This window comes from Calliopsis andreniformis, chromosome 10 (assembly GCF_051401765.1).
Source record: "Calliopsis andreniformis isolate RMS-2024a chromosome 10, iyCalAndr_principal, whole genome shotgun sequence".
Taxonomy (NCBI): domain Eukaryota; kingdom Metazoa; phylum Arthropoda; class Insecta; order Hymenoptera; family Andrenidae; genus Calliopsis; species Calliopsis andreniformis.
Window position 1 is genome coordinate 5,333,371 of NC_135071.1, and position 14,934 is coordinate 5,348,304.

General features: G+C 38.6%; 1 protein-coding gene across 1 annotated transcript in view; it reads left to right on the plus strand.

Annotated features, from left to right (window-relative positions):
- Positions 1-14,934, plus strand: part of LOC143184827 (uncharacterized) — a 97,989-nt gene that overhangs the window by 42,244 nt on the left and 40,811 nt on the right. The window contains exons 6-8 of the mRNA XM_076387330.1: positions 209-363; positions 1,488-1,772; positions 11,127-11,316. Coding sequence (XP_076243445.1) covers positions 209-363; positions 1,488-1,772; positions 11,127-11,316 — 630 coding nt within the window. The remainder of the gene's footprint in view (positions 1-208; positions 364-1,487; positions 1,773-11,126; positions 11,317-14,934) is intronic.

A 14,934-nucleotide genomic window follows, 5' to 3' on the forward strand; every position in this document is an offset into this window, starting at 1 on the left:
TGCGCTAAAAAATTATGTTAATGTTAATTTTCTATTTATATTCAAGTAAAAATTGTAGCTACATTGTGGATAATTATTGACTCACCCTCGTATTTTACATTTCTATTTCATGTCTAAATTATTAACCAAGTTATTAACCAAAAAAGGGACGCCTATTGTAATTTAGCATATAGTAACAATTAACACGAATATTATTCTTTTGTTGTAGATGATACGACGTACAAATTGAGTTACTACGAATCTGCTTGCCATTTGCCTGTGACATCTTACGGTCATATAAGGAAATATGTTAAACCAGATGTCCCTATGGAAGATTGTACAACCTACAAGCTCAGTTACTGGCCAAATGAAAATATTTTGAGGGTAATTTAACTGTTTTTCTCATACTATCGTAAGATTCTACGATTATAAACATTCTCTGAAACCATACAATTCTTATTGTTGAAGCTTTCGGGTGTAAACTATGTCCGGTAGGAAGAGATTTCCCGACTGTTGAACAGTTTCAGTGTGTCTTTCGACCCCCTGAAGAAGCCATTTGCAATGCTAGCGAAACGTCGGGAAATTTCTTCCTACTGAACACAGCTTACACCCGAAAGCTTCAACAGTGAGAATTGTATAATGCCGGACCGTGAAAGCCTCAAATCTCTGATTCTCTGAAACCCTTTCCGATCAATTAAATTTGTTGTTAGTTGAAGAAAAAGATTCATCGATACAATTATGCTACGAGTAGGAATTTTAGAGGTGTGTGGTCAGTTTTGTTCAACATGTTTTTTCTTATATACTGGCGTCGCATATGATCCTTAAAACAACCTGAAAATTGAAATCTTACGATTAGGTGCTTTTCACAGACAGAAATTAAAGTGTCATCATGCAGATCTTAAAAATACATCGCTTAATAAGTAGATAAAAAGTAGGATATCGAGACTAAATTATAGTCCAATATCATAACCAGTCACAATTCTCGCTTACAACGATCTGTGACAGTAATCAGAGATGACGAAAGTTGTGAGCATACTACAAGATGTGTTTAATAAGTAATAAGATTAAATTTTTTTCTCGAGAATTAGCAACATTGTTAGAACACAGTGATATTAATCAAGACGTACTCTCCTACTTGGATTATAGTAATACCTTTAACTTGATAATGTTAATACAAGATTTAGTAGTTTGGGCCGTGCATCATCTGTTCTCGTTAGCTGAGAATCCACTTGCTAAGATATGCAATACTTGTCCATCTCCCTATTACCTATTATTTGGATCATTTGTAGATCTATTAGAATACTATTGGACACAGAGAACACTGAATTAAATTCTTATTATTAATAAACGAAGGCTCAACCTCATTTACATTATTTTTTACCTTCCTTTTACTTTAACATCTAGAATCACCCCTTACATTTATCTTCTCAGCTATAGCCAAATATCATGTCTAACATGTGGAAGTTGTGTTACTTATTATTTTGTTATTAACTGATTATATTTTGTAGGAAGATCAACCATGTTATACAAAAAGAGAATACACACCACCTGTTGAACCTATGGACTCCTGTACAACTTATAATTTAAGTTACTGGCCATGTTCCGAAAAAAGACGTTCACCTATCGTACTTCAGGAAAATGAAAATCTCTTGAATGCAGACTGCTGTTCAGATAATAATACTACATATCGCCTTAGTTATTTTGGTTGTGGAGGAGATAAACGGGATCCAATTCGACAACCTGGGAACATTCTATTTTCGCCATGTCCTGCTGCACATGATACTATTTATCGAGTAAGGGAAATAAAGATATGTTTACACATGTACATGTATTTATAGCGTCTACGGAAATTGCCTTTTTTTATGTGTGCACCCTCGATGAAATTATTTCAGGTTTCATCACCTCTAATATGCACGGATAAAATCTAGAATTAATTCTACGCGTGTCTTTTTGTATACGCGTTTGAGAATTCTTGACAGAATTAATTTTTGAATACATCTGACGATTATCCACATTAATATCCAACCGTTCGCTAATTGTAAGGTGGAATGTTTATAATAGAAACAACATTTATTTAATTTACAATGTATATTGTTCAGCCTCTCGTTAGTATGTGTAATTTTACGTGTAAAATAAATTACTCACTAGTAGAATGTAAAATTTGCGTGATACGAAATAATTATTGTTCAGTTTCTAAAAGACTCTTGAACTGTATTACTGCGTCTGCATGCACGGTGTAACAAGTAGACGCTTCAATATTTTAAAGGGTAGTAGATCACTCCAATTGGACCACAAAATGTCCTATAACATAATGTCCGATCTGCTTCCGTTTTGCAGTAATAAATCCTTGAAGTTAACACTATGTTCTGAAACGATACTCTTGTTAGCGCCGTCGACCTGAACAGACGTGTTAACGAGGTGATTGAGTATCCTACGTGAGTGTGCGTGCGTGTGTGTGTATGTAGCGCGTGCGAGTACATATACATATACAAACGAATATCTGACGCGAGTGTAAACTTAGTCTAGATAGTCGAAAGACGAATCTAGACCCTCAAAATGGCACAATCAAATCTACAAAATACATCAAAAATAAAAATAATTAATAATGGTGACAAATATATAGGTAATAACAATAATACAAAAAGTCAACCCAGTTCGGGTTACGAAATGGTAATCGATATACAAGCAGGCAGTGGACTTCATAATACTAACAGCAAAAAACGCAAAATTGGATTACCTGCTAGCTTATGCATACAGGATTTAGACCTAGACCAGCAAGATAAATGGCTTTTGGACGTTATGCCAACTTCAAACTTATTTAGCTTGCTACCTGAAGTCACCGACGAACCCATGGAAGCTGTCAATAACAATAACATCCCGAAACCGAAACCACCTCCAATTCATATTGAAGCTCAAATTATTGAATTACTGTTGGTGTTATTAAAAGAAACAGCAGATAACAAATACATATTGAAACAACTACAAAACTATCAGGTAAAAATACAAGCAGATACAACTGAAACTTACAGTAAAATAGTACAAGCTCTTAAAGAAAAAAATGCCAACTTCCACACTTACCAGCTAAAGAAAGACAGAGGCTACAAAGTTGTTTTAAGAGGAATACACCCCAAAACCGATACTGAAAGAATCACCAAAGAATTGAAACAGGTAAATCATAACGTAAGAAGAATAAATAACATAGTTAAATACGACACAAAACAGCAGCTACCACTTTTATTCATTGAGTTAGAACCCAAGGATAGCAACAAAGAAATCTATAATATCGACCGGTTACTAAACACCGTTATTTCTTTCGAGCCGCCCAGAAAGAAAAGAGACATCCCCCACTGTATGAGATGTCAAGCTTACGGCCATACTAGAAATTACTGCAACAGAACGCCCGCATGCGTAAAATGTGCAGGTAAGCACTTAACTTCAGACTGTCCCTTGAAAGGTCAAACAGAAAATGTGAAATGTCATAATTGCCGAGGCAATCATTCTGCTAGCTATAAGGGATACATTATAAGGAAACAGCTTCAACAAAAACTATATCCTGCTCTTAGGCAAAGAGCAACCCATAATAACCAGTATAACTCGTCACAAAACCTTATCCCAAATAACAATAATAACGACAAAATTCGACAGACCGATCTAACTAATAAACGCTACGCACAAGCAGTATTAACACAGACACAAGTTCAATCCTACCTTCCAAACCAGAGCAATAACCCAAACAATGAAAACTCAGAAATCAAACAACTATTAATACAATCAACTGTAACGAATCGTGTGTCGTTGTACATAAAACGTCCACAGATAGTGCGGCTTACCTGTGAACAGGGAGTAGGATTCGTGTGGCGTGCGGTTAAGAAATAAGTTTCATAGACTATGATTTCTCTTTTAAAATAATACATGAAATCATTTATTAGTCTAAGTGTTCTACAATACTAAGATTCTTAATTCTATTCTTATTGTAGTACTACCTTTAGTCTTCGGTGCGATAGATTCTTATCACTTTACAATTGATACTTATCACTAAATTCTGTAGAGACAGAATATTAATTACTCTTAATTTGAGCAGACGGCAGTGACGATGTGTGTCGAGGAAAGGCCAAGGAGCTAGTTGAAGCTGCCTCGGTCGGTAATCGAGGAGCTGATCGAAGCTGCCTCGATTCGGAGGATCCAAGGAGCTGGGAAGAGCTGCCTCGGTTTGTAGTTGTCTAGGAGCTGGCTAAAGCTACCTAGACCGAAGGGATCAAGGAGCTGTTTAAAACTGCCTTGAATGAGGAGATTAAGGAGCTGTTTAAAGCTGCCTTGAATGAGGAGATCAAGTAGCTGTTTAAAGCTGCCTTGAATGAGAGAGCCAAGGAACTGGTTAAAGCTGCCTTGTATGAGAGAACAAAGGAGCTGGTTAAAACTGCCTTGGTGTGGTTCGGAATTTTGGAGAGGACTAGTATTTTAACTCTTATTATTTTTAACTGATCTACTGGTGCTGGCGCTGCCCTATTTATACAGGGAAATTGCCTCCCTCTTTTGAACCCAGTGACTGACCTCGGTGTAGGGGTAGCGTTGTGTTGCACCTGCGCGTGTAGGAGTCATCGCAGGATATGCGCTCTCTATTGGTTCTGGGTTTTTGGCGCATGCGTCTGGTAGTGTTTACGCCGCCGTGCAGAGAGCGTTGTTTGTTGATTGGCTCGTACTGTCATCATCCGGTCGTCATCCTGTCGTTAACGTGTGTTCTATCGCATGCCATAGGATGTCGCCCGAATGACGTGCCTATCCTGTGCGCACGCGCGCCGCGTGTCGCTGGCGCGAGGGTTCGATTAAGGGGGTACGGTAGTCACATGACATTTCGAAATTGCCAGGTCGGTATCTGCTATTACAGTTTTCGTTACAGAAATAGTATTATCTACAGATACGTGGCTGCTTGATGAACGCAAGATGGAGCCTTTCTATGATTTCGAATTCGGGAGATAGCTTAGAAAATTTCCCCCTCTACTGCACACACTACTATACGAGCTATGTGTACGTGAACTCGACGCTTCGCGACCGACTTCGGACATTTGCGGGAAGTAGAAAGAGTGCGAATATGAGTCTTACTCTCTCACTCTTGAAACGCCATATTCAACTGTTCAACTCCCTGCAAGCGGCACGAGCCACGCGCGACGTTTCCGATTGCTAAGATATTTTCTGTGATTCAATATAGCACCGAATCGTGTGAATGTAGTGGTATTTATCAAACCACACATGTTATTTGTATGTGTATAACTTTTACAAGTGTCACATTCTAAATACCACTACATTCATATTATTCATTGTTTGTCCACGTCGATGCCTTTCTCGAGATAGACACTTTTTCCAAATATCGTTTTTATATTAATATGAAGATCACGCATATGTGTGCGTGTACATAAGTATACGTATACATATACAGTAATGTTACAGACGAGAACCGCGCTTGGGTCTGGTCGCGGCTCTCGTCCGTGACTGGTAGTCGATTTGGCTTCCTTTACTCTCGGTCGCCAAGATAATTGATGTACGATCGAAGAAGCAAAAAAAAAGGGTTTCGCTCGACCGTCTATGCTCAAGCTGGATACCCGAAATCAATGACGTTACAAAAGACAAGTATAGCATTAGGGATTAAGAATAGGAAAAATTGAAGTTTCTTATTTGCAAACGGATTTTCACGTAAGTAACACCAATCGATTCCTTGTGCTCTTCCGAAGAAAATGATATCACATACGACATGATTCCGATTATTTATAATAAAGATACTTAATAACTTAATTTGTAGAAAGAGCTTACTTGTCCGTTTTCCGATTTATTATTTCGCTAGATATTATTCATCCTTTTTATATATACATAGAATATATAATATAGAAGTATATATTATTTTACATATATAAGTAGATACTAATGAAACTCAAACCAATTTTAAATAGAAATATTAATATATATATGTATGTGTGTATGTATATTTTGAGTTAGGTCTGGATTAGGATCGTTGGATTCTAAATACAGTAATAATACGATCGGCCGTTTCGTTCGCACGAACAAGAGCCGTTACGAGACCCGAGCACGGCTCTCGTCTGTAACATTACTGTATACGTAAATGAGCGTGACCTTTCTTTCTATAAATCAAGTTTTATGTATGTTATAAATAATCGGAATCCTGTCGTGTTTAATATCATTTTCATCGGGAGAGCACAAGGAATTTACTGGTGTTACGTGCGTGAAAATCTGTTTGCGAATAAGAAACTTCAATTTTTCCTATTTAAATCCTTAATGCTATCTTTGTTTTTTATGGCCGCCTTGTTCTGGGGTATCGAGCTCGTACGCGATGGTTCCAAGAATTGGTTACACGGAGGCACACATCATACGAGGTAGTGGGGATAGACCGCGGCTCTCGTCTGTGTAGACGAAACAGCTCTCGTCGGCAACATTACTGTATCTACACATATACAGGAAAAAATCTATTGGCTAGATGAAATTATCTTTCAAATTATTATTTTCAAAGATATGATAGTCAGGTTCACAGGAAAACCATTTCCAGAATTTGGGCCTACTGTTCCTGCAGCAGACCCTCCCGTATTGGTTTCAAGGAACAATGTATGGCATGTGGCACTTGACGCGTAGGCGAGATTTCCTGCGGTGCTCTCTACTCGAGCAGATTTTCCTGTGCTGAAAAACACTAAATTTTCGTATCCAATATCTCGAAAACCATTTGAAAACAGATACATAATTTCTATGTCGTTAAATTTATCTTGAAACGCACTACAAAATGATTTGAAAAAAAGTATATAGTTCTATTTAAAAAACTAAACTTGATTATCGTATCTTTGAAAATAATAATCTAAAAGATAATTTGTTATAGCCAATAAATTTTCCCCCTTATACCATGCAAATGACATGTAAACACTTTTTTAATTTTGTGTGTTCTTTTTTGTGTGTTACGCGGGACACCCTGTATGTATGCATAAGTGGTAACGCGCTAGGTTAGGAGCGAGCAATGCGATATGCGACACGAGCCAAACATGACCGAGTGTTACTCGAAATCGCAACAGCTAATCGACGGTATTGAGATATTTCAATTCCCTATGCGTGTCTGGTGGTGTATCCAAACGCACACGACTGTTTTGAATATACATACATGCGATCTACTGCATTTCTTTCTTCATTATACACAATGTAACTGTGACATCAGACGTGTATAGGATCTCACAATCTCACCTCGTAACCGTAATGAAATGATGAACGTCAAGATGCACGGATCCTATACCTGTCATCTATGTCTTTACCATTGATCGAGTTCGGATCCCGTTCAAACCTGCAACTTTTTTTTTATTCTACAAGTAATTTTAGTATACAATTCCAATCTTTATATAAATTTGATTTCATATTATTATGACTCAAATTATTATTTTATTCCATAAAAGACTGGTTGTAAAAAAATGAGAACGATGCAACTGTGTTTTATGGCTATCTGTGTGGCTAAAATATGAATTATATTTTCTACAGTACAGGTAGCCCTCCTATAACACGGCATCTTATAACACGGTTTCGCTATAACACGATTCATAAATTGCGGGAACCCTCCTACAACACGGCATCTTATAACACGGTTTCGCTATAACACGATTCATAAATTGCGGGAACCCTCCTACAACACGGCATCCTATAACACGGTTTCGCTCTAACACGATAAGAAAATTGCAAAAACCTTTGTACAACACTGTACTTCTACAGCCGCGGCGAGGTTTGCCGTCTTAAAGATACAGTGTTGCGGAAAGTATTTCTTTTCATCTCCGTGGCCTGAAAACAAAAGTGTCTCACGCTGCTGGTCGGCAGTCTGCGTCGAGCCACGGTGTGTTAAAGAATAACTTTTTCGTCTTTAAGACATTAAGTTTCAGTCCCAAGCCATGTCCGATAAAGATAAAAAAACAACGTTTAAAAGGAAATTTATTTCTTTAGAAGTAAAGATACAAATATTGGATCGTCTTTTGAAAGGAGAAAAAGCATCTCACATTGGAAAAAGTCTTAATCTGAATGAAGCAACAGTCCGGACTATTAAGAAAAGTGGAAAAGAAATAAGAAGTGCAGTTGCTGCAGGATCTTTGACATCCGCAAAACGTGCAGCTCGCCCCCGGGCGCCAATAATTGAGAAGATGGAAAAGGCACTCGGCATTTGGATTGATGATAGCTGTCAAAAAAGAATTCCATTGGATGGTAATATCATTAAACAAAAAGCACTCAAAATCTACAAACACCTTAAAGAACATGGAGAATCCTCTGTCAACCCAGATTTTGTGGCAAGTAAAGGTTGGTTCGAAAAATTCAAAAAGCGTTTTGCAATTCATAGCATAAGAATTCAAGGAGAATCTGCGTCGGCTGATCATGAAGCCGCTAGGACGTATCCAGAAAAAATTCAAAACATTATAGAAGAGCAAGGATACACAGCAGATCAAGTTTTCAATGCCGACGAAACTGGGCTTTGGTGGAAAAAAATGCCCAGTAGAACCTTTATATCGAAAAAAGAAAAAACTGCACCCGGATTTAAGGTGTCTAAAGATCGTCTACCGCTCCTTTTGTGCAGTAATGCGTCGGGGGACTTTATGACAAAACTCTTGCTAGTTTATAGATCTTTAAATCCTCGTGCACTTAAAGGCGTAAATAAAAACACCTTACCGGTATATTGGAAAGCAAATCCAAGAGCTTGGGTAACTGGAAATTTATTTAAAGATTGGTTTTTAAATTGTTTTGTGCCAAACGTTGAACGTTATTTAAAGCAGAAAAATTTGAGCTTCAAGGCGCTATTACTATTAGATAATGCTCCATGTCACCCACAAGATTTGAATCATCCCAACGTCAAAATACTGTTCCTACCACCTAACACTACTTCGTTGCTCCAGCCATTGGATCAAGGTATTATTTATACCTTTAAAACTTATTACATAAGAAGAGCATTACAGTGGATTTTAGACGTAACCGATTCAAAATCAATTAATGTAATGGAAGCTTGGAAGAAATTTTCAATCAAGCACTGTATCGACATCATATCTTTGTCGCTGAAAGAACTGAAAACATCAACGTTAAATGCGTGTTGGAAGAAGATATGGCCCTCTTCAGTTGAAATAGAAAACGTACGTGAATCGTCAGAAAATGAAATTGGTGGCATATTAGAACTTGCTAAATCAATCGGAGGCGAAGGTTTTGAGGATATGGCTATTAAGGACGTTCAAGATTTATTAATGGAAGAAGAAGTTGACGAAGCGGATTTGATGGAAATGGCATCCGAAGCTGTAAATCAAATCGATTCTGAGGATACTAGCATTGATGAAGATTGTGCAGTTAATAATTTAACATTAAAAAAATTACAAGAAGGCCTAAGCTTAGCTGAAAATCTCGAATCATTTTTCTTGAATGCAGACTCTTCCGCTGAAAGAAGCCAAAAATTCAAAAGGGAGCTGCAAAACTGTCTAGCTCCATACCGAGAAATTTACAATGACCTGGTAAGAACCAGCAAGCAAAGAAAAATTACAGATTTTGTTAAGAGGGAAGAAGATGCAAGAACTTTAAATGCAGAAAAAAGTTCTGAAAGTGAAGGCGATATCATTCCACCGAAAAAACGTTCTCGGATGATTATACTGAGTAGTGACGACGAAGAAATTTATTAAATTAAAGTTGCGTTAAATTAAAATAATATTTTTTGTTTTTTCTTTTTCTTGTTTTGTGTTGTACATACGTTTATATTTTTAATAAAAATTAAGTTGTTTATGTAGAATTAAAAAAAATATTTGTTTTTAATAAGTTTTCGGAACGTAACCCCCCTTTTTGTACTGGCTCTGGGTCTCATACAACATAAATTATAGGAGAGAACATGCGTATATGTTTACCTCGAATTTCCTTTTAAGCAAGAATTCCACTACTTGAATATCTTGATGCATGCTTACGAAGTGTCTTATGTTGTTCCTTCCTTCTCAAGGATACTACTGTCTCTATAGCTTTTTCCGTTACATTTTTCCCAGGTTATTAACCCGTGTGTTGTTTTTATTGCTGCCATTTTGACTGGGATATCTAAAGGTGCAAGTTTGCCAATACTTCCGCTGCTCTTGTGGGGGTTGTATCCAACATTCTTAATATCCTTTTCAAGATTGAGTCTTGTAACCCATCAAGTTTTTCCCTTATCATTCTCTTACTCGCACATTCCCACCAAGCTATGTTACCAAACATTAATCTTGGTAACACTATGATCTCATACATCCCTTTCATTGTTATTGGTGTTAGACTCCAAGTGAGTCTCACTACTCTACAAAACATTGCTAAATTAGATTTAGCTTTACTAATCTGTTTGAACGCATGTTCCTATCAGGTAAGTCTTCTGTTCAACAAAATACCAAGATACTTAACTTCTCGGTTGAATATAAAAACTTCTCTTTTATACTCTTTATCCGTGATTACGGGTCTATTTATTTTCCTTGTGAAAAGGATCATCTACATCTTAGTAGGATTAACCGAGAGTCCCGTTCAGTCGCACCATGCTTCCAAAATCCCAAGAGCCATTTCGGCTTTGTAATTAGCTACCGTCATACTCCTGTCGATTGCCAGGAATATGACATCATCCGCATATACGAATACCAGTACATAACCTAGATTTAACTCAGACCTATTGATTTCTGTGTTTCAGTTTATTACAGGCAATTAATTGAAGTTAAGTTAAATTAAATTACTTTTTCATGTTTGTACAAGGCATAAATTATATACCTATCACAATTTTTATGCTATTTTAATTATAAGATGAGAAATTAAATATAGCACATGTGTGTTACCTTGTTATCAGGGAGGATATCTTTTAAAATTTGTTAATTACAAAATAAACTCGAAAAATAGCCAAATTTTGAAGGGTTAATTTCAATCTTATAAAGTGAGTTTGGGCAACAAGAAAGATTACGTATTACATACTTACTACATATGTTCTATATATACTCAAAGTTTCATAACTTTTTTTTTTTGGAGAACATTTGTTTTAAGTTAACTCCGCCCGGTTGTAATGATACTCATTTGTAGACACATGTATGCAGTTTGTATATGTGTCATAGCTATTATATACAATTTAATAGTTAGTTAATCGTAATTCTAAATTATTTCAGATGAGTTTCTTAGGAAATTGGTGTGTGAAGCAGGAACCTTCGATAACACCATGTAGCAGACAATGGTTAGGCAGGGGACCTATACAAGACGTTACCACTCAGAAACACGACTACACATGGAAGCTTACAGCATTAGACCCAAGTATTCGGCCCGAAGATAATCTTGTTTGTGTAAATTTACCTATGGAATGTACGTTATGCTATTTTATTGGTACTTTAAATTTCATTACGTGGTTGTTGGTTATGTTTCTTGTTTCGTATAACGTACGAAAATATATAGAATTGTGGGAAAAAATAGAACTACCTGTTTTGCTTCTGATGAACAATTAAGCGAATAGATAAAAATTAGAGGCAACATAAGTTGTCTTTCATAGGCTAAAGTTCCTTCAAAATATCACTATCGGCTTGATTTATGCTTATAGTACTTACTGATACTTACAATGGGCATTAGAAATATTCATAGAATGATTAATTATCACTAATATTGTAGGCAATTTAGTGAGCGAAGTAAGGGTGCAAGTGGCCGAGGCATGGGCGCAAGGTCGACCTGATGAGACCGAGGTGGAGTTTATGGTGCAGACGTGACCCGTGGCGATTTTGAGGAATTATAAGAATCGTGTTAAGAAAATTGTCAATGGACATTGACGCGCCGTAAAACTCCATCCTGCAGGCCAGATGGGGAAAACCCAGGCAGCGGCCGAGAGCTTGGGCGAGTGCACCCCACGGTATCCACGTGCCCTTACTCCGCTGACTGCTTTAGGCGGGTGGGTTTTTCCAAAATATTCGGACGTAGTGGGGAAAAACAACCACGCAGGATAGACTTAAGGGAGACAGCGTGTCAGAGAGTCGGTCTGAGAAATGAAGTGAAGTAGCAACGTGCATGATCCGCGTACTGGTCAGAAGTCCACCAGTGACAGGTCGATCGCAGTTCGATCGGGATTCCGAATTCAAAATAAACTATTAGTGCTATAGGTTAACCGTTCATTTTTTCCTATTAAACCCTCGCTCGTCCTCCCTACAATATGTTAAATAATATCGTGTGTTAAATAATATTTTACAAACAAACTGTTTAGATGCGCACTTATGGTATGCAGTAAAGAAGGATCTAGAGATTAAGCGGGTTACATGAATTTACGCTAAATACGTGACTGCTTTGTGAACTGGGCGAAGGATTATAATATGTGTCTGTATAAAAACCTGTGGCATAAAACAAGTCGGGGGGGGGGGGGGGGGGGGGGGGGGGCATACAGATTCAGAAGCCACCTGCTCATATGCTAAAGGCAGGTGATTTCCTCGCCTAATGTGTACCGTAACACAAATCACAAACAATTATGCAGGACATTTAAAGCATGTTCATCTTTCATGTTCCGAAATATCGACTTCCTGAAATACTAGTACTTTTCGAGTGCCCTCTGCAATTTTCGAACGATAGATGTATTACATTTTCATCACTGGTGTTGGTAACGCTAGTAAACAAGAAAATAGTCCTACTATACCATTCACTATACAAGGTGTCGCACAAGGCTGCTGAACGGTAAGAACCTCATGACATAATTAGTCACGAAGACGGGGAAAAGGCGATGTCGCGTAGTGGCGCTAGATGAGACGTAGCCATAGTGAACTCGAATTTAAACCTGTTTACTAACTGACAAATGAAACCTTAGTTGATAAGTGGCATAAGCCCATGGTTACGAAAAATAGATTTCTTACAGAAATAATAAGTATTAAAAATACATGTTTTATTTAATACATCAACTTGTGCATACTTTGTTTAATGTTAATAAAAAATAAGAGTCAATTTTACATCATAAATGAAGTGACTAAAAATATCTTGAATAGTGGCATAAGTCCAATTTCTTGAACTTACACCACTGTTCGAAGATGAACATGAGTTACATTTACGAGAAGCTGACGTAGCACGTAATTCTATGAAAGAGGATGTAGAAAATGCAAAGTGTTCTGTTAGAAAAGTCGAAGTGAACGTATACTCGAATGGGGCATGTGCTTTTCGTCAACGTGCTTTCTCTTTCGACGGTCAAGTGGGTACCTCTAGGGTTACCATAAACACCGGAAAGGGCGATACTGACGAAGGCGTCCTCATGGCTAAAAGACGGTCGAAGGACCATTCTTGTACGAACAGTCGTCGTGACTGGTGAAACGCAGGAATAAACCTCGCACAGTTTTGCATTTAGCGTAAACGCCTACAAGGTGTCATTATTTTGACCGCTCATTACGCCGATCCTGATTTTCCGTCTTACAAATCAGAAGCGGGATTTACCGGGCGTGATTATTAGCAAAATATACTGGTTTTTTAGTGGTGGAGGATACACTTGTGTACAGTGTACCGAGACAATAAGTGCGTGGTACTAAGTACGAACAAGCAAGTGGCATTCAGAAACCATAAATAGTGTACATAGTTGATAGGTAGTGATAAGATCTAGTGATAAGATCTAGTGTTAGTAAGTTTAGCGCAAATTAAGTGCTAAGTAATAGTTGTAAAGACAATTGGACAATGGAACGCGCATCGTGCAGCCGTGAGGGCGACGAAAGGGCGTCCAACACCATGGAGTCACGTCTAGACAGGCTAGAAAACATGATGGAGGAATTTTTGCGACGATCGCGTGTGCGGTCGCGTACACCGCATCGACGACGCGATTCGAGTTCGCGTTCGCGGAGCCCAGGAAGGCGCAATTCGCGTATGCGCTCGCGAAGCCCGTGAGACTCGAGAACGCAGCCGCGGATGAGCAACGAACGGGTTGAAACGACCGATCGCGCGCAACGGGCGACGGAGAGCGTGAATGCTCGCAGCTCGGTATCGCGTGCGAAATCGCCTGCTTATATACGACCGGGGGATGAACAGTTAATCCCAGTGTACGATCCCTCCAAAGAGGAGATCGCCATTGAAAATTGGGTGCGGCATGTGGACGATCTGGCAGCCCGATTCGCATGGGACGACTTATGCGTGATGCGGTTGATCGCATCAAGACTGCGGGGCCATGCTCGTCAGTGGTATGACACCAGAATGCAAGTCGCAACCACGTGGGCGGAAACAAAGGTTTTTCTCGTCGCGCAGTTTCGCCGGACAATGCCGTTTTCGCGACTACTGCGGGAAGCTGATTTATACGAGGCGAAACCGGGACAACCATTGGGAGACTACTGTTTCCAGAAGTTAAATCTAATCAGGAGATTAAACATTGGTCTCTCTGATGAGAAAGTCATCGACATGGTTATATTTGGAATCCCGGACGAGCCATTAGCCAGGACGATAAGATCGGCGAAGCACACTGATCCAAATGATCTATATGCTTACATGTGTACCATGGGTAACATGCCGGGTAAGGAGGAGAAGAAGAAACTGGAGCCGCGGACCATGGCAGTGAAGGCTGTGGAAAAACCAAAAACTAAAGGATTGCCGTGCTACAATTGTGGGAAGATTGGGCATTTGGCACGGGAATGCCGACGACCAAAGATCGAGTGCAGCCTGTGCAAGAAGCTGGGGCACCGACGGGAGAATTGTCAGCAGAAAGAGGTAAATATTATAGAGAACTCCATTATAAATATTTACCAAATTTATATTCGTGTCAACGGACACAAAGTAGAAAGTTTAGTGGACACGGGTAGCGCGTGCACCATTGTACACTCGTCCGTAATCAAGAAGCTGCGTATCGATACCAAGGAAGTAGACGATACGATATTTAGAGGATTTGCTGGTCAATCAGTAGTGATCAATCAAATCGCGACGATTACGGTAAAAGTCCAGAACGTCATCGCAAACGTAGATTCGTTTATTATCCCGGACGAATACACT